Source organism: Saccostrea echinata, unplaced genomic scaffold (genome assembly GCF_033153115.1).
Source record: "Saccostrea echinata isolate AGI-Se365-2 ecotype Australia unplaced genomic scaffold, CSIRO_AGI_Sech_v1 ptg000028l, whole genome shotgun sequence".
Taxonomy (NCBI): domain Eukaryota; kingdom Metazoa; phylum Mollusca; class Bivalvia; order Ostreida; family Ostreidae; genus Saccostrea; species Saccostrea echinata.
In genome coordinates, this window is record NW_026889777.1 from 8,872,280 (window position 1) to 8,897,419 (window position 25,140).

The 25,140-nt window shown below is 32.2% G+C and overlaps 1 protein-coding gene and 1 pseudogene across 1 annotated transcript in view; one reads left to right on the forward strand and one right to left on the reverse strand.

The window, feature by feature from the left end:
- Positions 1-25,140, forward strand: part of LOC133193979 (T-box transcription factor TBX20-like) — a 42,977-nt gene that overhangs the window by 10,810 nt on the left and 7,027 nt on the right. Inside the window, exons 2-7 of the mRNA XM_061329891.1 lie at positions 2,436-2,703; positions 16,484-16,683; positions 17,516-17,559; positions 17,776-17,874; positions 18,382-18,468; positions 23,086-23,187. Of these exons, the coding sequence (XP_061185875.1) occupies positions 2,436-2,703; positions 16,484-16,683; positions 17,516-17,559; positions 17,776-17,874; positions 18,382-18,468; positions 23,086-23,187 (800 nt within the window). The remainder of the gene's footprint in view (positions 1-2,435; positions 2,704-16,483; positions 16,684-17,515; positions 17,560-17,775; positions 17,875-18,381; positions 18,469-23,085; positions 23,188-25,140) is intronic.
- On the reverse strand, positions 15,211-16,428 carry LOC133193859 (uncharacterized; annotated as a pseudogene).

Sequence of the window (25,140 nt, forward strand, 5' to 3'; positions counted from 1 at the left end):
TTGAAACGATCAAACAGCGTTCACTCTTCTTTTCTGTCATCACTTATACAACATTCTAGAAATCAAGTTCTCTCTTTTCTTAAAAGATTCTTTAAAAAATAAAATGTGTGGTACCCCAATATAAAATTGCATAAAATCGTTTATACAGTTTGACTAGCATCATGCAGAACCGACGTTTGCACCTCAGGTCAACGTTATTTAGTTCGTAATATTTGATGGTTGTTCTACTCTGGTCGAATAATTTTTGAGGGAAAAATACCAATGAAAAAACAATCTCCTACACATGTTTCTTCGCATTGTTATTGTTATTGTTTTCGCGGGTCGTTCAGTCTGGACAGGAGTTCTCCTCAGCGCTACAAAAAAATATTTAAGTATGCTTGCTGCTCCGCCTTGATGTCAAATTCATTTTGCCGTCGCTACAAGATTTCTATACCGTCATGAAAATTATTTATGATCTTCGTATTTCTTTTCTAAATTCTATCTTGCATAAATAAAGTCAAAATAAAATTTAAAAATTACATACATAATTTAAATAATATTTCCACTTACTACGGGTCCATCAGAACTTAGTAAACACTTGTACATGTAGTAGTTACTGATTTTCATGGTCTGATTTCGTGACTGCCGGGTAACCCTACCATTGACTCATTAATATACCATAGAAAAGAAAAAAAAACAAATTATTTTTTAAATATTACTTGCTTTATTTATTATTAGTGTTTGTTGATTAAAAGTATATGCAATTTTTCGCCAAAAGACGTTCATTATATAGGAGAATAAACACAATGCCTCAATAATTTCCGAACAACCTTCGTATATTAAGATGCTAAATGATCAAATATTGGTTTGTACTATATTGGTGTGATAAGTTGCTGTATTTTTTCCCAATGAATAATGTCTAATGACTGGAGTAAAACACCATAATTTCATCTCGTACCCATAAAACCTACTTCCCCTTGGTACAAGATTTTCTTGTATTTCATTTTTCCCATTGTATGAAATAATAAGAAGATGGAAAAGGCGACGATTACGAAGTGTGGTCAATCTCAAAAAATCTATACACAATAGGACACCAGATACAGGGCAAACGCCGATCACTGACAACATCAGTGTATTAAAGCAATTAAAACAATTATCATATAGTCTATTTGTAGTCCCTATATAATCTATACAAAAGCAAACGGTTCATAACACTGCATATTTACTTTTCCAAATGCCTTTCACCGAGATAAAACTACAAATAAGGTAATAGCTTTATAACCGCATAAAGCGATTTGTTCAGCACGTCACAGAACTGCATGCTTTCTCTGTGTGTTACTTAGTTATACGCTGGGCGGGGCTTGCTAAGTTTTCTTATTTAAGGAATGAAATTAATTGCTACCCAATTTATGCGGTATAAAGTGAGTTGGGGCAGTTTACGCTTTATAAACCGCGAAGCGACGCGAAGCGGTTTATAAAAAAGTGTAAACTGTTCCAACCCACTTGATACCGTATAAATTGGGTAGCTATTAATTTCATTCCTTATAATTTAATTTTCATTCATTTAGTATAAGAAATGATCGCCCTTAAAAATGACTTCATATTGTACAAAATTTAAATGTAACGTCTGGCACATCGATACGTTTTTGACGAAAGTCATTGTGACGTAGGCAACCCAATTTATACGATATAAAGTAAATTTATTATCCAATCAAATGGCGCTTTACAATCAGAATTAAATTATTATTTAATAAAAATACTTTTTATTGAATCATGTATCGGGTAAAAATGTAGATATAAGGAAAAACTGTCTGGGATTCTTATTCATGATGATGAGCAATCAGTTTGCTAGCATTATCACTCGAGCAAACTGATGGATCACGTCATTAAACAAAAAAAAAACTAGACAGTTATTCCTTGAATATTCATTGGAAGCCGTATTCACCGGAGGGTTAGTGGGCGTGCAGTGGCGATTGTTACGTCACAAAAAACACCTCAAACAACGATGTAAACATTGGTAGCAACGGTTGGAGCGAACTGTGTATCTGAGCAGGAAAAATGTTTTACAAGCCTGTCGCCGGATTTTTTTCCAAACATTTCCATGTCTTATACACAACGAAAGGAAAAGACGGAAGTTATAACGTAATCGTAGAAGTTCGTTCATGAAAATCGTGTCGTCGTGAAGCCTGCAATGTCTTATTCATTCTATATAATAAAATAATTGTGGACTCTTTCGGTGGTGAATATGGTTTGTTCTTCACCAGAAAAATATCAATATTGACCTTCGTCTAGGTCAATGTTGTTATTTTTCTGGTGAATAGCAAACCATATTCAACACCGCAGATTTCCATAATTGTATGATATTGAAACAATATTGTTTAATAAGAGATTTTCTTGATAAAAGAATATTAGTTTGTTACCTTGTTATAAATTTCCAAATGCTTATGAATTTTCAGGAGGATGTTTCCATACGTCGAATTTTACTTAAGAGGCCTAGATCCTTTTGGATTATATGACGTCATTTTTGACATCATCCCCGCCAGCAACAAAAGCTTCAAGTTTCTCAACAACAAATGGATTCCGATTGCGAGAAAAAAAGAAGACTATAAGAATCATCCCTTCAAACATCCGGACTCTCCTCGGATTGGATCGGAGTGGATGACTCGAAAGATTTCCTTTGAAAAAATTAAATTGTCAAACAAACCAAGCACAAAGCCTGGGATGGTAAGTGATTTTTTTTCTACTTTGTAACATAATCTAACAAGAAAAAAGGCTAAGTTGGCATAGTAATGATTAATCGAACTAAGAACAGACAAAACGTTTTAAATCTTAATGGAACTTGTGGAAAAATTAAGAATGGAATATTATATAGTATTAATTTATTAGAAGGGTACGAAGGCAAAAGCAATTTGTCAGCTCCAATGTTAGAAATTGTCGTCTTCGTACCTAGGACTGTCAAAATGACCATTGCTTGAAGTCCCATACAATAATTGTTTTATTATACCCAAAATCAATCATGCTTAACTTCTGAACAGACCATTTATTCACCATCAACAATGGTCATTGCTTAGACATGTAAAGCAACAACTCTTGAATTGATATAAATTTAAAGAATAAACGAAATAGTAATATTTACATGTAGTGTGTTTAATTACATGTATAACTTTAAATCTATATCTTATTTTACTTTACTTTGTTTATGAATATGAAATCATACTTCGTTAATATTTTAATGTCCCCGTAATCGAAAATTCGGGGGCATATAGTTTTTGCTCTGTCCGTCTGTCTGCCTTTTTGTCCACACAGAATTTAACCTTACGCATAACCTTTGATTGGTAGGAGCTAGGGCTTTCATATTTCACTTGTGCATTCCTTTGACAAGACCTGTGTTTGGGTACCAACATATTTGACCTATTGACCTTAAAGTTAGACCCACTCTTGCAATATTTTAACAAACTTTAACCTTGGACATTACTTTTGAACGGTTGGTGCCAGGTCTTTCATCTGTGTATTCCTTGTGACAAGACCTTGACCATAATTCCTGAATAGTTGCTGCAAGGGCTTTCGTATTTCACAGCTGTATTCCTTGTGATAAGATCAATCTTTGGGAACCAACATTTTTTATCTCTTGATTGATTGTAAAATAAATTTTATCGTATTTAATGGTATATATTTCATAATTCTACGTACTTCAGATATATTTCAGAAAATAATTTACAAATGGCATCGATATGTATATTGAAATTGAGAGAATTATAAATATGGATTCCAAAGATTTTTGCATGTGTGACACTCTCCAGACAATGATCTGAAACTTGTAAATAGAGATTTTGGCTGGTCAGCTTTGACCGTCGTTGGTGTATGCCTTAAAACCTAAAAAAAACACACACTTAGTTTTACTAGTGTTCAAAATCAGCTGATTCTGGGAGTACCATGTTTCTATATTATTTACGTCAGAGGATATCATACTTTCCCTTGAAGAAACATTACTGTCTGAAATGTGCAAAGTAGTCTCATCGGCAAAAGTCAAGTATCGACAAATAATGGGAAATCATTAATATAAAAAATAGAGAAGTGGACTTAAAATTCATCCCTGTGGTACTCCCACTGTGACTAACTTTTTTTCCCAGATTTTATGTTACCAAGGTAGACACTCTGAAATCTACTGTTAAAATATGAGTTAAACCATTGTACTATTTTGGGGTCAAAATTGCAGCAATGTAATTTTTTGATCAGAATATCAAGATTAACTAGATCAAAGGCCTTACTAGAATCAAGAAAGGTTATGTCAACAAGTTTACCATTATCCATTGCTTGTAACCATTCATCAGTAAGTTTAGTGAGACCAGTTTGGCATAAGAGATCAAAATCTGACACAAAGTTACGAATATATTTGCGACATGTTTTACAATGATTTTTAACAAAGTGGGGAGGGTGGATATTGGTCTATAATTATCAGGGTCCAGTCTGTCTCCTCTTTTATATAGGTGTTAGTTTTGCAAGTTTTAGTTCATTGGAAATATTCCCGTAGAGAAATTAATATTTATTAAATGAGTGATTTATTTGTATATGACTGGCGCAGTGTGTTTTAGAAGACATGGACCAATAGTACATGTATCAATACCAGTCGACTTATTTACATTAAGTTTGTTCAATAATAATAACACTTCGTTTTCATGGGTAAAGGGACTACAAAATTTCTCATCATGTTCAAGTTTGGTTTAGTGTAAACTGCAATAATTTCTCACAATCAAAATCTTTCCTTCTCAGCGATATCCGAGATAAGTTTGTTCGATATATCTGTAAAACTAAAACGATTGTTTTGAGGACACCCAAGAAAATTATTTGTATACTTTTGTAAGGGGCATTGAATTTTTCATATGCGTAATTTTTTTTTTACAACTAACTTGCCAGTAATGTACAAATAAACACTTGGAGACTAGAATTCTGAGACTTCATATCAGTGATAATTTCCACAAGATCATTTTCAATAGCCTCCATATCAGGGTTGTTTCCGACATCATTTCCTCCAGCAAGAATAATTACATTAATGTAGAAGGAGACATTTATCTTAGCTAGTTTTGCACGTATATGGGAAACAGCATCCTTTTAATATCAACTTCAGAGTACTTATGTGTATAATCAGTATGATTTATACAAAATAATGTTGTTGATGACCAATCACAATATACCTAAATTTCCATTTTTCCATTAAAGTTCCATTTTTATAGAAGATTATATTTTCATAGAATGATAGCAAAAACCTAGTTTTTAATTTATTATGAGGAATGGTGGTATAAAATGTGTAAAAGTCATATGTTTTGATGATACTGACTTTTAAAAAAATATGATTTTAAATTTTCTAAACGTTCCTTGTATTTTTAAGAATCTGATTTATACCACTTCTAGAATATGTTGTAGCACAGTATGTCTGAAGCTTCTCCTTTACAGTAGATAATATTTTTGTGAGGAGTAAAGAAAGGGGCTTGGTAGATCACTTGCTGGACCCGGCAATGTATCTTAGTTTGTAAGGATTTTATGAAGTTTAGGAATCTAGTATAGGTAGGGTAGATCGGACTCACCTTCGTTGACTGAAATGTTAAAAGTATTAAAGACTGGAATACGATTTTCAAGAATTTTATCCTTTCAAATGAACTGTGAGTATAAATAGGATTTTCAGATGTAGAACTAAAACCAACTTCTAAAATTCAGTTATAATAATGAGCTTTACAAGAATAGACGATATTGTTACAAGCCTAGACTGCTGGAACATGACATATTTTTCATGTACTCTGTTTAATTTTTTTTATCACCTCTTTTTTAGTGAAAACGGAAGGATACGAGGGGTGATCAAAAAGTTCGCGAACTATCTCTATATTTAAAAAAAAACGCCATTCAGATCAGAATGCCATTTGGCACACATATAGTCAAACACATGTTCTATAAATAGCAGATGTTAAATAATGTTTTGCTCCGTGTTTGTGACGTCACAATATGAAAATGACGTCAGTATGTAGGTCACCTTGTGACCAAAAAAATGGTTGACTCAGTCGTACTCGAGCAACGAACGACTGTAAAGTTTAACGTATATCTCGGAAATTCCTTTGCAGTAGAATATAATAATTTGTACAAGGTTTATGAAGACAAAAGACTTACCAGATGTTCAATCATTAATTGGATTGATTGTTTTAGTGAAGGCAGGGAGATGGTTAAAAATTATGTTTGTTCTATTGCCCAGCGAAAGCAAGCCGGTAAAAAGATGTCTCCTTAGTTGATGTATTTGTTTTGAAAGATCACCAAGTTACAGTAAGAAAAAATAGTTGAATATCTGAGCAATAATATAATTAATAAATCCCTAAAATATCGTTTACTTTAGACTTTAAACATATGAAATATTATGAAAAAAGAAGGCGCCCATACTTTTTCCACATTGGATAAACGATGCTCCCAAGACAGAGGACGGGGGTTGTGATGGTCACCATGCTCATTTTGGGAAGGGATATTCTTATCCACCCATCCTATTGCGGAGATTTGGCCATTTCTGACAGATGGTCTGTTCTTGTTATAAAAAAAAAATACTTGCATGGTAAGAAATATAAGACTCAGAAAAATCTCTTAGCTTCTGTGAACAGACCGCCACGAAGCATGTCACGTGACTGCCTGGATCACGTGATTCGTGATTGGACAGAACAATGACAGATGTGCATTAAAATCGGACAGGACTACTTTAAAAAAATAATTAACACTGAAACCTTATTTTATTTCTTTTAAGGTAGTAATTCAATTAGTTCGCGAACTTTTTGATCACCCCTTGTAGATGTTTCGCATATTGCCATTTAACAAACACGACTCTTTAATATATTTCTAAAACACTTAATCCATTCTGACAAGGTGTTCAGGTCTTCTCCTGCATTTTCACTCAACGTCTGACATAATCTTCAACAGAATAGAAATGAAGTTCTGCTGCTAATTGAAAGATTTAGGCTTTCTGTATTAAGGATCTTTAAAATGATTGCTTAAAGGTCGTCATTTATATCTATATTAAAGATCTTGTTGCATGTTTCTCAATTACTTGGAATTAAAAGCGTATTTCGGTCCTCATGATCATAGTTTATACATTTTGTGTTTTCATTGTGGAAATACCGCCATAAATATACATTTATTGAGTCAAATAAAAAGCCCCGAAGTAAAAATCCAAGTTAAATTAGATAGCGATCACGTGACCGTGTGACGTCCAATGCGACAATGGATGATCAGCTGTTCACGTTAATCTTACTAAAATATACGCGATACAAACTGGTTTCTTCTGCGTTATGGACGACCAAACTGCCGAATCTCTGCTTTTGTCGATATGAGGTTGGATGTCCAACCTTATAAGTTTGAATTGTTATCAAAAGAAAATCCGCAAAATATGAAAACATGGTGAATAAACCTATTAACAGCGACATAGTAAGGGGGACGCAGCAAAGACGATACACAATACAATTTGATTCGTCGTCTAATAACTCGTATAAACCTAAGTTATTCACAAATTGAACATTACATTTTTATTTAATGATCTATATTTATTTAATAATGTTAATCAAATTATAGTATGAATAGCGACGAAATAATCGTTGAAATCAGAAAGGGGTGGGGGTAATTCAAATAATGGCTGCAGTTTGAAAAGGTGACGGGATCTATACTAATTATTTTTCCTTCTATAATCATAGAGACCGTTCACGGTAGCTCAGTCGGTAGAGCGCTCGCTTCGTAATCGGGAGGTCGTGAGTTTGAATCTCGGCCGCGACTCACTTAAGTCGATAAAAATGGGTAGCAACTGTTCCTTTGCCATGCGCTCGGCACTTTGAAGTGAAAGTTGCGGGTTCTTCGGATGAGACCTTAAAAACCGAGGACCCGTGTCAGGGCACGCGTTGGTACGATAAAGATCCCTCAGTGCTCAATGGCCCTGAGTGCCGAGTAAAGGTCAAAATTTGAAGTCCTTCTCCGGTATATGGTGATGTCTCTATATGAGTGAAAAAATTCTCATACAATCAACCAACCTATAATTATAGACTACAATTAAAATGAACACGCTCTGCTAGGCAGTACATTTAAGGTGTGCAATGGAAATATCGGCAATTTTTGTGATTTAAAATATATTCTTAATCAGAATGGCGATTCTTTTTAGTACTTTATTTATATCGGACGAATGTAATTATAGTTAATAAGTACATATTGAGGGCGATTAGATATTATATTTAGACTTGACAGGAGAATCGGCAGTCACATGATTTTAGCACATATACTTGCAGTATTGAGGTCACCTATGAATTTCAGTAGTGCAAGGGCATAACCAAGTTAAAATTCCAAGTTTAGTTTAAGAATATTTTCAACACGCATTGTAGTTTCTGAAAAGTGCTGCGATCCTATACAGATTCTGCTATTTCATGGTTAAAATCATATTTGTTTGACCGCACGCTGCATTTCAATGTCAACGGCATTATGAATATAGTTAATTCATTTTCAAGATTTCACCAGGATTGCAGTACTTTTCAGATACCTTAATACTTCTAGAGTTTATTTGTAAAAGCTTACTGTGATCCATTGAGTATATGCCCTTGCACTAGATCAATTTATTAAGACCCTTACAATACCCTCCCTATGTACTGACATACAAATACACGGCAGGTTCAATTAAATAGGAAGTGTACGGAAAATATATGTAAAAAAACATAAAGAAGACATTGCATTCAAGTTAATGGTCTCTTAAATATCCGTAAATAATATTTTCTTTAATTATAGAATACGCTTTTCATTGTGAAAATATTACTTAATCCGCCTCTCACTGCAGACAAACTGCGTCGTTTTACGAAATGACATCACGTAGACAAGTGCTTCGCGATCAGTGAATTGTTTATACCTTGCTTTTCTGGGATTTATCTAACGACAAAAGAGCATGTTATAGTAAGTTTTGATGTAGTTTGATTGTCTCCTACAGTTTAAAATAGCAGATCATTTCATTTTGTGGTATCTTAAAGAATTGTTGGCTTTGTATGATGTCATAGTTAATATTTCCCGTACAAATTAGGCTCCGCCCCTTTTTGTAGCTTTAACTGTGCTGCGTAGCTGTAAATTAGCAAGTTTCTTCATGCGTTATTATTTCTGTGTCTATTTTTCTTACTAATATGACTACACTATGTGCACCCACACCGTTGTCCGGTTACAATGCATGTATATTTATAACGTCATCTTGTAATCAATGTTAATACCTTATATTAGAACTCGTTCATATTTCTATAAAAATCGGAAAGCATGTAAGGAATTAATTTTTTCGGCACTTTTTGTAATCAAGTTGCATTTGTCGATGCAAAATCACTGAATTGTCGCATATGACGTCACATCAATATGGTGCCGAAATCCGATGGAAATATGCATTTCGTCGTATTTGAATTTCAACTCTAAATTTCTCTTAAGACATGCTTTCATCAACGTTTATTATATGCATTATTTTAATATACAGGGTTGTAGATGATATTTTTCATAAAATTACTATTTTTTAAAAGTATGCGACAAGTCCTTTAACAAAACCAGTAATGACTTATCCATTGGGACTGTAGTTGAAAAAATAGGAAGTACACATAGAACGATTTTGTTTAAGATGTTCAATATCTAGGCACTGTAAGGTTTTGTTTATAATTGAAAAGTTCGGAAGCAACAGTTTTGGAGTGTCTGTTGGAAATGCTGGGTGTATACTTCAGCTTGAAATATGGTGGAATGCAATGCTGCATTCCTAAGCGTTTTATGATTAAGAATGTTACTTGTCTTCAAGCATCTATTCCTTTGTTTGTAAATTTAAGTTTATACGAGGGTCCCAAGGGTTAGGGCGAGGCTACAACAGGGGATCAGAGATTTACAAGGAAATATGTAGGAACAAGTAGAAAATGAAGGTCGTGCTATATGTATATTAAATATATGTATGCAAAAAAATTCTTAAGTATAGTTGATTCATTTTTTAATTCAAATTATGGACCCTGGAGTTAGGGTTGGGCTAAAGCCGTATATCAAATTTTACAAATATATGCTATTGCACTGGGAAAAAAATCTATAAAAAATCTTTCAGAGAATAGCAAGGCCATGTTAGGTTAGTCCCATGTCAGTCATATTGATATTAGAGCATCTTAATGTTGTGTGGTTCACGCTAGTTAAACCATAATTCCATGAGTCTAAGTAAGGGACACAATATTGAATCAGTTTTTTTCTTTTGAGTAAAGAGTAGAAAAATCTTCCTCTTAAGAACAGCAGGGCTTAAATCACTCATGGCAGCGTTGTAGCCCATTGGTCTCTTGTCTATTTCTGTCATAACATATCATTTTATACGAATATTACACAAATGCAACAAAATTGCAAAAATTTATACTATAAAAATAAAATCCGCTGAACAATGTTGAAAGATGTAGTAACTGTGACATATTCCTTCATCGAGTAAGAAATGTTTTCAAGAAATCCAACTAAGCCTTATTGTGTCTGGGTTTTTTTTTCTTCTGAGAGAGAAAAAAGGAGAAAATAGATCTATAGTTCTATTGAATTTAAGTATTTCCAAGCAAGCATGAGAAGTTGGGGTTATACTTTTCCATTTACAATTCATGAAATGCTTATTATGTTCATGGCTCTGAAAGCAGTTGGATGAGAACTTTCATATCCAAAATTGATTTCTTCAACATTAAGAGTAATTAATAAACCACATGCATTTTGAAGTCTTTCTTTTAAATTAGAACATAAAATAACGGGAAAAGGACACAGGCACAATAGATGAATGATACTTTCCTTAATATCATAACAAAAAACCAAAATTCTACTTCAGCTAATTTGCATTTCGTAAGTTTTGCTGTTAGTAAAATTTACTTCTTACAAAATATTAAACTTTGTGTCATCTGTTATAATATAAGGTAAAGTGAAAGTCTTTCCATTCATTTTCAGGGATTTGTATAGAAAGTTTTTGCTCCCATTTTCTTAAAGCTATTGAACGTTGCTCTGCTATCTTATCAACAATTTTTTTTTTAAGTCCTTTGTTACTTTCAGATTTTTTATGAAGTTCAAGGGCATTTTCATTTTTAATTTCATTCAACTTTTATTGATGTTTAATCATTTATTTCCAGTGATTAGGAATTGTTGGTAATAATCCATTACATTCCATAAAATTTGTGTATAACGCATAGATATTTTGAAATTGATTGAAAGTCATTAAATCAGCATTTTCTGTAATTAATTCATTGGTGAAAAATTAACTTTCGTCATCCACTATCGCTTATAAACATACTCTTTTTCGACTTTAATATCATTATTAAGCCACTTTGGTTTCCTCTTTTTCGAAGTGTTTCTTAACTTCCTTCAGCACTTAGTATTTATATACGTGTTCAGTGATTGATCGCCCTTTTTGAATAGCAACTTGAACTACAAGACCTTTATTGTTAAAAACAATTGTGTTTGATACTTTTTCTTAGTACTTTCATATCTTTTTGTGATAGCAGGACGTTTTGCCTTTTTAGCCAACCACATCTTCACTGAGGTTCAAAATAATGTATCCACGATTCATCACCTGTATTTATTTCCGGCAAACGTCGTGCCTTGCATTTTTATAGATTTTAAGTATTTCTTAGACAATTCAACACTCAATCGTTTGCGTTTTTTTTTTTCTGTTAAAAGATGGGGTATCCGTCGCGCACTAACCTTTCGGAGGCCAAGGTGTTTGTTTAAAATTGTAAAAACTGTTCCAGATGAAATATCTACCAAATTTGCTGTCTGTTTAATAGTCAGTTGACCATCATTAATAATTATATGGGGTTTTTTTTTGCAAGTATTGCATTAGTAGAAGCCGTTTGAGCAAATTTAGGACGTTGCTTATCCTTCAGGTCTGTTTGGCCTTTTTTTGAATTTGCTCACACACCTGTAAACAAATCTTAATGACATACACTTCTTACTGTACACATCACATAATTCTTTGATGATGAAACGTGATCAGAAAAACGGCCATTAATAGATTATGAACTAAATCATGCGTAAAAAAATCCGAAGAATAATTGAACCCTGGGTTTCATGGAATCTGATTGATGACACTATTTATTGAACGCCCTCGTATTTCTTTCCTTATTTAGGAGATGAACTTAATTTTTGAAAATTCATGAGGACATGAACTACGACGCCTCACGCCTGCATATTTCATGAAGCGCGTTAGCTTCATGTGGGGGAGACTAAACATATAAGATTGATAAATATGTACCGTAACATTTTGATGTCATTTAAAATCTTTTACAGGTTTTTCTCTGTTTTAATTATCAGAATCTAACAAATTTACATCAACAGAAATCTCCAAAACGACAAAACTTTTAAAAAATTTGAAGCCAGGAATTGTTTCAAAATAGTTTTGGCAGAAAGTGTTGAATAGAGCATAGCTTTTGCCTATAAAACTGGGACTTACATGTACAAGATAAACTACGAGGGTTGTCCCAAAATTCCATAGACTGAGCTCAGATCTTTTAAAGAAATTTATGATTCTTTTTTAAATTTTCTGAGTGGATAAAGTTTGTTGTTGGTTGATAAATTACGAAGTTTTAAAATTATCTCTTAAGAACAGTAGTGCTATCGTTCCCTAAAACCCGGAGCAATCTCCGACGTCAAAAAAGAAAAACATTACCAGTTCAGATTTTTGGGGGAAATACACTAATTACAAGAATCAATTTCTTTAATTCATCATAAAGGTTATAGAAATAAATGTGAAATATCTTCATCATTATATGATTTAACATTAAAATATATGAACAAAGTATGTAAATGTACATGTATCAAATAATAATAATAATTTGAGAAACCTATGTTTCTATGGGTTTTTCGTCTGTCGTCTCTAATGGAGTTACACGGTGTCACTCCTGTCCAATTCTTTGGCCGGTCTCTTGTTTTTAGTTTCTCTTCTTTATATACTAAGAAAAACTGTTTCAGTCATTTTCATATACCAAGGACAAGAAAACATTGCCATGTGTACCAAATATCTATGACTTATGCGTTTCTGTAGGATTAAATTCAAGATCAGAACACTTGATTACAGCCTGTGTTAACGCAGCCGCCATTTTTCAACAAGTCAGATTTCAAAGCTGTGGATATAAAACGTTATAAAATTCATATTCATTAAAGCATATACACGAAAATATGAGGAAAGGTAGATAACAATATAACATTAAAATTTTTTATTTCGATTTCCGAAATACTGAGTAGTAACTACTTTTTCGTAGGATTTTAAATATAATATACCGATTTTTAATTGCAATTTTGGGGAACTGCGCCGCCATCTTAAACCCGACAATCAGATTGAAATATTTTATTCAAATTTGGTTAATCTGTGTAATTACTCCATGTTTGTCCTTAAATTTCTTAGTTCTGTTGTTGATCTATTTACAAAGTTTCATTAATTATGACACCGGGTTTCTACAAAACTACGTTTGTCTACGTAATTTTGGGACAACCCTCGTATGTGATCAATTACCCTGAATTACTATTATACTTTTAGACTTTACTTTAGTACTTTGAATTTCAAAAAAATTTGTCTTGAAAAAATTCATGGATATTAATATCTCCTAATAAATTAATGATGGATGACTTAGAAATAATGCTTACATAAACATGTTTCATCTTAACGTTGAAAAAGAAATAATTAAAAATTAAAATAAGTGATTATGATGTAGGAATCTTATTTACCGTAGTGACAACTTAAAAAAAAAATTGGCTTGTTGAAAAAACACTGTTCTACTATGAGAAAAACTAGTGATCTCTGATTAACAAAAACAAGACACCAGCTAACTTTCGTAGACTAAGACTACTACTATATTGATTATATGATTGACAGACGGGCACTCTATTACTTGAAATAAGCCAATAAATGTGTAAATGGATTATTTCCCCAATCTTAAGTAAAGTGTTTAGAATTATATTCTGATGCAGTTCCTACCATGTATTTAAACAATCAAATCATTTGAAAGATTGTTAGACGACATGCAATAAACAAAGAAATACACAATAACTGAAAAAGAAAACTTTTGTGTAAACTCACCATTTCTCAGCCTTCGATGTCACACCTCACATTGTTCTTTACATTTTTTTTCTCTGCACAATCTATACTCCTCCAAGAAGTCCAGATACCTTTAATATGCTAGATGGTTTTACTTTCAATAGCCTTAGAAAAGTACTGGGCAACATATATATGAATTAAAATTATTAAGCTTTTTGTCTGTTGTACTTTATCTAGGAATATAAAGACATGAACTTTATTGCTGAATTTTGAAGACACATATTAATACCTTGAGAAACGTCATTTAAGAATAGATAGGTAGACAGACAGACAGACAGACAGACAGATAGATAGATAGATAGATAGATAGATAGATAGATAGATAGATAGATAGATAGATAGATAGATAGATAGATAGATAGATAGATAGATAGATGGATGGATGGATGGATGGATGGATAGATAGATAGATAGATAGATAGATAGATAGATAGATAGATAGATAGACAACATTCTCGTTTGAAGTCAACATATTAACCGATATTGGTCAGAGAAGCTGAAACAGCAATGGCGACCCTGTCTCTAGATCGTAAATGATATCAAGGAAAATTTCACTGACATGTCGCCTAGAGGTCAATCAATGCTTTGGCACCCGTTCCATCACACTTCCGGTTGCCATATTTTATAGTACAATCTAGCAATAATCGTTTGGTATCTATTAAATTTCGTGTTTACCCAGAGAAGACATTTTTTACATTCCAAAATCTAGTTACAGTACTTTTCAACCAATAAAAGCAACAAATGTTGATTTATTTCATTTTTTGCATAACCGGTCATGTATTTCTGAGTTTTAATGAAAGCAAACATAAAGAATACATTTTCAAAAAATAGAAAGGTGTCAAACTTTTGAGCACAATTTCTATTAAATAGTTAGGCTTTGGTTATCATTTATTTATATACCAGTATGGGCATTCAAACATCTTACATTTAATCATAGTTACATATTTTATATATCGGATACGTCTTGAATAACTTTTGAAAAGTTAAAAATTATATTTCTATGATGGTGCAGTAGCAAATTTATCTAGTGTACACTTATATTGATTATACAAATACAAATATTTATTGGCACAAACACAATTACAATAATTGGCAAAGGTCCATTGAACATCATTAGATAATGTTTACAAAATTTATGCAGTATTAAGTAATTGACTTCTGTGTTCAAAACAGTCTCTAATAAATTTCACAGTAACTTTTAAGATATTATGTATATCACTGTTTACATATAATTGTAACATGTATCTTTCATTGTCCAGATTAATATTTTTCTTTGTTATATTATAAATTTTTCTAAGGTGTGTGTTTCTTAGCTTTGAATAAGAATTACAGTGAAAAAGAAAATGAATTTCATCCTCAATCACACCAGTATTACAAGCATTACAACATCTTTCCTTTCTTGATGTGGAAATATATCTACCACTTTCTATTGCAAGTTTATGTGCACTTAATCTAATTCTACTAAGAGAGGATCTCTCAGATCTTTTTCTGAGTAAATCAACATATGAACTTCTTTTTCTTGTGCATATTTTTTTATAGAATTCAATTTTTTCTGAACCAAAGATTTTTGACGTGCACTTGTCAATGATTCTTTGTTTTATGTTGAGTAAAAGGTGTTGAATGGAACTTTTATATTTTGGAATGATTGAAAATCCCAGATTATCTAGAGTAGAAAATAATTTCTTAGTCCAAGAATTGCACTTACTTGTGGATTGGTAAAGTTTAAAAGCCAAAGAATCAGAAGTTTTCAGGTGATTCCAATATTTTATACTGGAGAATGAAATTTTAGACCAAAGTGGTAGTCTCTTTAGTTCTGCTAGACAACCAGCATTGGATGTTTTGCAGTGCACTCCAAGGATATCTTTAATAAATTTTAAGTGAAATTTTTCTATTTTTGAAATATCTTTGAATGAGAGATCCACTCCCCATATTTCACTACAATAAAGAAGAACTGGAAGTACAATAGCATCAAGAAGTTTTTCTAAAAGCTTACATGGGTTATCAAAACCAATAATTCTTTTCATTTTAAAACATGCTTTTCTAGCTTTTTCAATAAGCACAGCTGTTGATAAATTAAACCTCCTATTACATTTCATCATAATACCTACATACCAGTATTTTGGTACAATTTGTATTGTATTACCATTAAACTAAATTCATTCCCTTGACGTTTGCCATTCGAGTTAAATATCATAACTTTAGATTTATCTACATTGACTTGCAGTTTTCAATTCGAACAATAGTTACTGAGAATATCAAGGCTGGTTTGTAAACCACTTCTGCTTTCAGAAAAGATTACAATATCATCAGCATATAACAGACAATTTACATGAATATTGTTTACTTGCACAGGATCACATTTCCATGTTTCAAGACACTGACGACACCATCATATTCTTATTTCAGTTTACGCTTCACACATTTCAAAAATACCTGGTTCGCATTTCCTTGGTAAAACGTGAAAAAGATGATGGGCTCTCCGTTGTTGAATTTCCTATTCAGGCCACAACTTTTATAGCAGTTACTGCTTACAACAACAAAGACGTGACTGTGATGAAGATTAACAGCAATCCGCATTCAAAAGGATTTCGTTTTCCAGTGAAAAGGTACCTTATTTATTGCTAAAATATCATTTGAATGAAGAAAGAAACAGAAAATCTAATCTGTAAAATTTTTCAAATTTTGATATTATTATTATTAAAACTCTTTATAAAAGTACAAATATTAATGAAAAAATAGGCATCAGAAAACAATATTAGTTTAGGTTTGTTCAGAAAAAAAATGAATTTAAATTTTAGACTAACAAAACAAGCCCTTGAACAAATTGATTCTAAAGCATTAAGAATGATGACACGTGAAGATTGCCGGAAAGGTTCAGTGAATAATCACATCAGGAAGGAGGGACCAACTTTTGCACAGTAGGTGCTCGTATTTTGAAAATTTATGCATTTCAACAATATATGGCCAACTCAGCAAAAAAGGAATACAAGAAGTAGTGTCAGGTGCCTAGAACTGTAAATTTTCATTTTTATTTATGTAGTACGTATATCCCAATGAACAATCAAACTAATTTCGTTGATAACCTCCCATTGTCAAAGATGGAGTTGTCGATGATGTCAAAAAGTCTGGTCTTTAATTTATAGTGGGAAATGGATGTATGAAGTGTTGAAAATATTATTACTAAGTGTTGAAAATGTGTCTACAAAATCTACCAATACAATAAAGGACCTTTTATCAATAACAATAGAGATCTAGAGAACCACGAAATCTCTTTAAAGAATAGCAAAAATGTTAAAAGATACATTAATGATGATTTCCTGGTACATAAATCAGCTTAATCGTTGACTTCATGCAAAAAGCCAAGAGACACCAAGAATAAGAAGTTTTTTCCCTTTCCTGTTTTTTTTTATGATGATGCCTGACTTTTAATCTTTATAGATCTCCACTAGATTTATCCGCCAATAAAGACAGTCGTCAATCAAGTGAGTCACAAAGAAAACAAATCATTAATAAGCCTACTGTTATAAAAAATCATGTTAATTTACTGTCATTCAATAAATTAGTAATGCAAAAAAAAATGACAAGACTCCATTCATGTCACTATTTTGCTTAATAAAATACATTCGAGATTTTATTGTGGACTTTATTTTATCATGGACTATATTTTATCATGGACTATATTTTATATTTTATTACAGATCATGATTCAGACTCTGAAGGCAGTGCTGCAAATGATAAGCAAATACAAACAGATGTTACAATGGCAGACATGGATTTTCACTTCTACTTACCTACATGTAAGCAGAACTATCGCTATATCAAATCGGATTTGATAGTCATGCTTTGTAACAGAAACTAATCATTGAAATCAAATCCAATATCCCCTTTTCAGATTTAAATAATACAGGAACATATGAGATTAAAAAAAATAATAATAATAAACCATTCTAAGTAACAATCAATATATCGTATAAGTGGAATTTTTAGCGAGCCGCAAAATTAGGGATTTATCCCCCCAAAACGGGTATATATTTTTAGCGAGAAGTAATTTTAGCGATTTTATAATGTCAAGACAGATATCTGTAACAACTGATATGGAATGAATTTTTAGCGGTATTCAATTTTAGCGATCTCAAAACCCTCGCTAATAATGCTAAAATCAAATACTCACTAAAATTTTGTTTATACGGTATTGAAAGGAAAGGTTATTCATTATAAATTATTCAATATATAAATGAAAAGCATAAAAGTTGGGTAAATTGTTATGCAAAATGCATTATTTTAACATTAGTCTTTTGTTTAAGATTCTAATCCAGAGAGACACATTGAGAGGATTAGACCCTGTTTTTGCCACATTTTTGGACATTTCCCCAGAGGTTTGTGGGAGCCAGGTAAAGGAATATTTATAGATAAACCATTATTTTTCCTTATTCTCCTAAATTTGAGAAAAAGATATCATGTATTGTTCATTGATAATTTTTATATACGTCCATCTCTTCCTTTTGTTGAAGAAATGTGCTCAAGTCATATCATACAAAATAATAATAATCTACATTTTGTGTATCTGTGTTGTTTGATTCAGAGGGTACTTATACATACTTTGGTCAGGTTACTATTCTTCTGGAGGTCTCTCTGGAAGCTAGAGCATCCCATCTCCATACGATTCCACTTTATATGTATTTGTAAAATGAATTTATATGTTTATTGAGGGAAAATATATATAAAATATGTACGGCAGATCTGCAATCAGTCAACGTGACATGTGAGCATCTCCATAAATTGAGGATTCGTTTTGATATGAATTATGACTCCGACCCCAATTCCTGGGGTCTGTTCCCAATAGTGGATCAAGGTTTATATATAAGCCATATATAGAATCATATTTCTCAAGAAAAGGACAATGATTGGTCATAAATAGAATTAATTCTGCTGTCAAGGGACACTGGTAACCAAAATCCGAAATCTAAACTGTATATGAAAGTAGGAATATTTTCAGAGGATGAGGTTACACATTTTATTTGTTGCTGAGAGCAACTAAGTAGCCAATAAATGTCAGCTGCGTTTCTATGGTCATTCGCTGTCCATCCCGTTTATTCTTTTAAAATTGTAAGGTGAAACAATTACTTTACAAACATTTCATTTTTATTTTAATGATGTTGATACTGTTAAATACGGTTATAGCTACAAAAAAAAATGTTTCGCAAAAAACGTAATTCATTTATACATGTATCTGATAAATGAGCATGATAATAATGATATAAGCATGATCAGTGTAACCGAGTGTTGCTGTATCTCAATTCAATTCGGAGCTTTAAATTACTAGAAGTAATATTGCTTAAAGAGTATATTTCTCTCTTTTTTTAAATAGTGACTGTGACGGAATTTGATACTTTGTACCATGTTGGTTCCTTCGAAACAATTTTATTAATCTGGCATTCCTCCATTACCATTTGATTATTAAGTGAAATAATACCACGTCAGGAATTTTAAAGCAATCACATCGGGACAATATGAGCAATTCTCTATATCTGTGGAGAAACTGAATCATGTGCTTTTGTTTACATTCCATTTCCAAGCGATTTAAATGTCTCCGCCTATTTGCGAGTACCTTAAATTCAAAAATGGTCCAGTTCAAATTTCCGGAATTCAAGGCAAGCCTTATACATGTTCTTTTTCCATGACGTTGTCTTTGAGTATAAAAATATGTATGAAAAAAAATCAAGGCATAAATATCAAAAGTAAACATATGCATCTACAATAATCATAGATTAATGTAGCGATATATTGTATTTTAAAGCTTAAAATGGATAGCCGGAAAGGTTCCAAATGACATACTAAAGTGCAGTCATTCTTTATCGAAACTTCTATTTTATAATCACATGTTTTATAAAAAATGAACTATAATGAACAACAATGTTTGTTAAAGACAAGAAAATATTCAACATACCCCATAGAAACGTCAAATTTTATCGATATCATGCTGCAATATTTAATCCCTTCCCTAACAATTGTCTGCATAACATGGTCTAGCAGATAAGTTGTTGATGCTAGGTTTGACCGTGCATGAAAGTCTAGTCACTTTCTACATTGCCTAAATTATATTATACTATAAACATATTATTTACATTTAATCAATACGTAACACGTCTACACAATATGCATGACAATCCTGAGTAAGCATTATTTGGTCCTTCTGTCTGTCTGTCTGTTCGTATGTCATTCAAAAATCTTTAACGAGGTTGGATCCTGATATTTAGAGTCAAACTTCTTTGTCAAGTATATTTTTAGTTTGTACACACATAGCTTAATTAAAAATCAAAACAAAATGGGGGTCAATATGCTTTTTTTGGCGCTACAGTACATTTAATATGACCTTTTTGCACTGAAATTTGTGTCTTAATCAAAAATCACATCTTCGACATTTTCCCTCTAATGTTTTTATCCAAATAAATCATGGGACAGAATAAACTATTAGTCTATTTAAAAAAAAGACACATTAAAATTGTTACTAAGAAAGAGTTTCAAATTGCTTTGCATAATCATTTATTTGACATTTCTGCACTCATAAAATGTGATTTTTCTGGCATTAAAAATTTAACAAGCAAGAAAATTATCTTAAAGTCTTAAACTTTTGCTGATTTAAGCAGATTTATCAAAGCTATCTTACACATTCAGAAAAGAAAATCAAAAGTGGAGGTCAATGATGTAAATTTTTAGATATTGCTAAAACGGTGTTAATTTTATGTTAAAATATGTTCAATTTTTTCCTGGACTTTCAGAATATATTTACTATATTTGTCACAATATGATGCAAGAATTCATGAGAAATAATTTAATAGACACTTCAGAACCAGCATAAAACATTTGACTGTAAAAAAAACAGCTCTGTGTGCAACCAGCATGGAAAAATGGGAATCTAACCTTAAAAGTAGTGTATATATCTCAAAAGGGAAAAATTGATCAAAATTTCTTCTTAAAAAAAAACCTTTCGCCACAAAATATAGTTCTTGGCTTAATCCTATCTGAATGGATTTTAATCGCGTTTTTTTTTTTTTTTTTTTCATTGGATAAAGTTTGATTTGCATTGTAGAATCCAGATTTAATGTTAGAACTTAAAAATGATAAAGAATTTTAGAAATAAAGGTCCAAACCAAAATCTGCTCAAAAGCTCAGGATCGAATCTCCTAAACCGAAGTCATAACTTTTGAATGAAAGACGATATGGCTTCCATATTTCACAGATATATTTCAAGTGACGAGACCTTTCAGAATGTTCAACGACTTTTGACTTCTTGACCTTGGAGTTTGATCTACTTTTTAAAAGCAATGAACTTCCTCAATAACTTTTAAGTGAGAAAAGATAGTGCTTTTGTATTTCACATTTGCATTACCTATGATAAAACCTTTCCCAATATGCTTTCAATTTTGACCGTATGACCACGACCTTGAAATTTGACCTACTTTTCAAAACATTTAACCGTAGTAACTTTTAAATGAGAATGGATAAGGCTTTTCATATTTCACATGTGCATTATCTATGAGAAGGCTTTCTCGAATATACTGAAATTTTTGAACTCATAACCCTGACTTTGAAGAATGACCTTCTTTTCAAAAATTTTAACTATATTAATGGATGTAACTTTTGGTTGAAAGAAGATAGGGCTTTTATATTTCTTGTGTGCATTACCGGTTTAAGACCTTTCTGAATGCACTGTTGTTTTTGACCTTGAAGTTTGATCCTCTTTTCATATTTTTTAACCTTGGCCGTAGATTTTGTATCTGAAGAGACAGAACTTTTGTATTTTTACTTGTGCGTTACCTGTGTTAAGATTTTTCCAAATGTACTATATTTTTACTTCATGACCTTAAAACTGTTCAAAAAGATTAACTTGGCTGTAATATTTGCACCAGGAAATATTACTTCAAAAATATATAACATTTATAGCATGATGAACAGAAAAGATAGCAGAGACAAGATAGTTACATTATTCCAACAGATTCAGTGCACCCAAACAATAAGACAGAAAGCGGGGGATCATAAATATCTGAATTTGCATGTTCTTGAAATATTACAACTTCCAGTTAAAAGTTTATAAAAAAAAAATAATAGTCAACATATTTGTCAAATATGTTATAAAAGGTGCAACTAACATCAAGTTATACATGTACCAACTTATCATAATTTGTATCTACAAAAAAAATTTCTTTCGGCATGTCAACGTCAAGAAGACTACGTCATCGATTTCAGAAATTTATCAATTTTATTGTTTTATGTATTGCATTCTCTCTACATACAAAACGATATACAAAATGTAGCTAAAAAACGTTGAGGAGCTGATAAGCATTTACACAAACAAATCGTCATTTTTCCTTGCTTCAGCAAACATATATGATATAGTTTAATTAAAGATCGGAATTATTTTAAACATTTTAAAACAAAGATTGATAAGGAGATTACATCAGGCAGAATATTGGGGCCATTTTTACATCTTCCAATATCAAACTCATAGGTCTAGTCCCTAAGAAGCAGGGCGATTGGCGGATGATTACTAATCTATCATACCCCCCCCCCCCAGGATGCAGTTTTAATGACTTCATAGATCCTGATATTTGCTCAGTAAATTATTCAACTTTTGATGATGCAATAGCATTGATTGTTTCCAAGGGCCAAGGTGCATTACTAGCAAAAATGGATATTTCAAGTGCATTTAGCCTTTTACCTGTTTCCCAAAAGGATTTTTGTTTGTTGGGTTTCAGACACTCTGGGGCATATTATATTGATAAGTGCTTGCCAATGGGGGTGTTCATTATCTTGTGCATTATTTGAGAAATTTTCTACATGATATAGTTTTATTAAAGATCGGAATTATTTTAAACATTCCTTTTTACTTCTCTTTGACATTTTCACGGTGTGAAAATGACAGCTATAGTAATACCAATTGTTATTCAATAGATAAATTACAGTTTTCTGCAGTTGAAAATGTAATTAAATACAATTCTTCTTTACAGCAAGACAAACTGAAAATGAAAAGAAAGTATTGTGCACAGTGGATGACCGTGAACGAGAGAAACTGGAGGAGAGACGGATGGAATACAATGCCAGAATAGAGAGTACGTTAAGACAGTAATTAGATGTAGGTGTTGTTGAAAGTCAAAGAATATAGATAAGCAATTTTGTTTTACCTTTTGCTTAAATATTCAATGTCCTGTTGTCCACATCATGGTCTAATCATTGAAAAAAAAATGGATAGATATATGACACTTTTTGGTTTTTGTTTGTTTGCTTGTTGTTTAACTTCCCTCTCGAGAATTTTTCACTCATATGGAGACGCCACAACTTGCCGGTGGAGGGCTACCTACGAGGGGTGATCAAAAAGTTCGCGAACTAATTGAATAACTTCCTTAAAAGAAATAAAATGAGGTTTCAGTGTTCATTATTTTTTAAAGTTGTCCTCTCCGATTTTAATGCATATCTGCCATTATTCTGCCCATGCGCGAATCACGTGATCCAGGCGGTCACGTAACATGCTTCATAGCTGTCTGTTCACAGAAGCTAAGAGATTTTTCCGAGTCTTATATTTCTTACCATGCAAATAATTTTTTACAGCAATAACAGACCATCTGTCAGAAAGGGCCAATGTGGAGAGTATGGGCGCCTTTTCTTTTTTTCATATCTCATATGTTTAAAGTCTAAAGTAAACGATATTTTAGGGATTTAATAATTTTATTGTTGCTGAGATATTCAACTATTTTTCTTACTGTAACTTGGCGATCTTTCAAAACAAATTGCTCAACTAAGGACACATCTTTTTACCGGCTTGCTTTCGCTGGTCAACAGAACAAACATCATTTTTAACCATCTCCCTGCCTTCATTAAAACATTCAATCCAATTAATGATTGAACTTCTGGTAAGTCTTTTGTCTTCATAAGCCTTATACAAATTATCATATTCTACTGCACAGGAATTTCCAAGATATACGTTAAACTTTACAGCCGTTCATTGCTCGAGTACGACCGAGTCAACCATTTTTTGTCACAAGTGACCTACATACTGACGTCATTTTCACATTGTGACGTCACAAACACGGAGGAAAACATTATTTAATATCTGCTATTTGTAGAACATGTGTATGACTATATGTGTGCCAAAAATCATTCTGATCTGAATTGTGATTTTTTAAATATAGAGATAGTTCGCGAACTTTATGATCACCCCTCGTATACTCGCAACTCATGGCCATTGAGTAGTAAGGGATCTTTTTCGTTCCAGCAACTACTGGGACATGGGACCTTGCTTTATACGGTCTCATCCGAAGGACTAGTCTCCACGTCCCACAGTGTGATTCAAACTCGCGACGTAAGGATCAACTCCTTACTACGCGACTCTAGATCAAACGCTCTAACCACTGCGCCACGCGGGTGACACACTATTTCGTGATATGAAGTTCTAGACAATACCAATCGTAAGATATATATCTGCATTTGTAAATATTATATGTATAGAAATTATTTCGTCAGATGACGACAAAGTCATTGTTAAGTCATAAACGGTCGACGTAATTTCACATCGACATCATGAGTGGTGGATATGTTCAATGGTAATAAATAATAATAAGCGAATATTTTTTGTAAATCAGTCACAAATGTAAATATGAAAAATATAAAGTATCAGTTTAAAACATCTATCGGGGTAAAATAATATAAACAAGGATTAGTAGGTGATCAAGCCTACTGTAAAGTGCTTCGGGTTTAATGAGATTTTATAACGTGACCAACCCTTATTTATTTAAAGAATGAATTTAATAGCTACCCTTGTAAAAACTGTTTAACTTAGGATGGGGCTGTTAACACTTTATAAACCGCGAAGCAGTAAAAAGCGTACTGTGTTGCAATTGAAGTTCTGCAGGGATAATTGGATAGCAATAAATTTATTCCCTATAATTCAATTTTCTTTATTAAGTAAAAATAAACAAGAATTCTGAGAGTATTGCATTAGCAATACTAGTCCCCTACCGGCAAGTGTAATCTGGTTCCTGTTAAAAATTGAAAATGCAATGATTCCG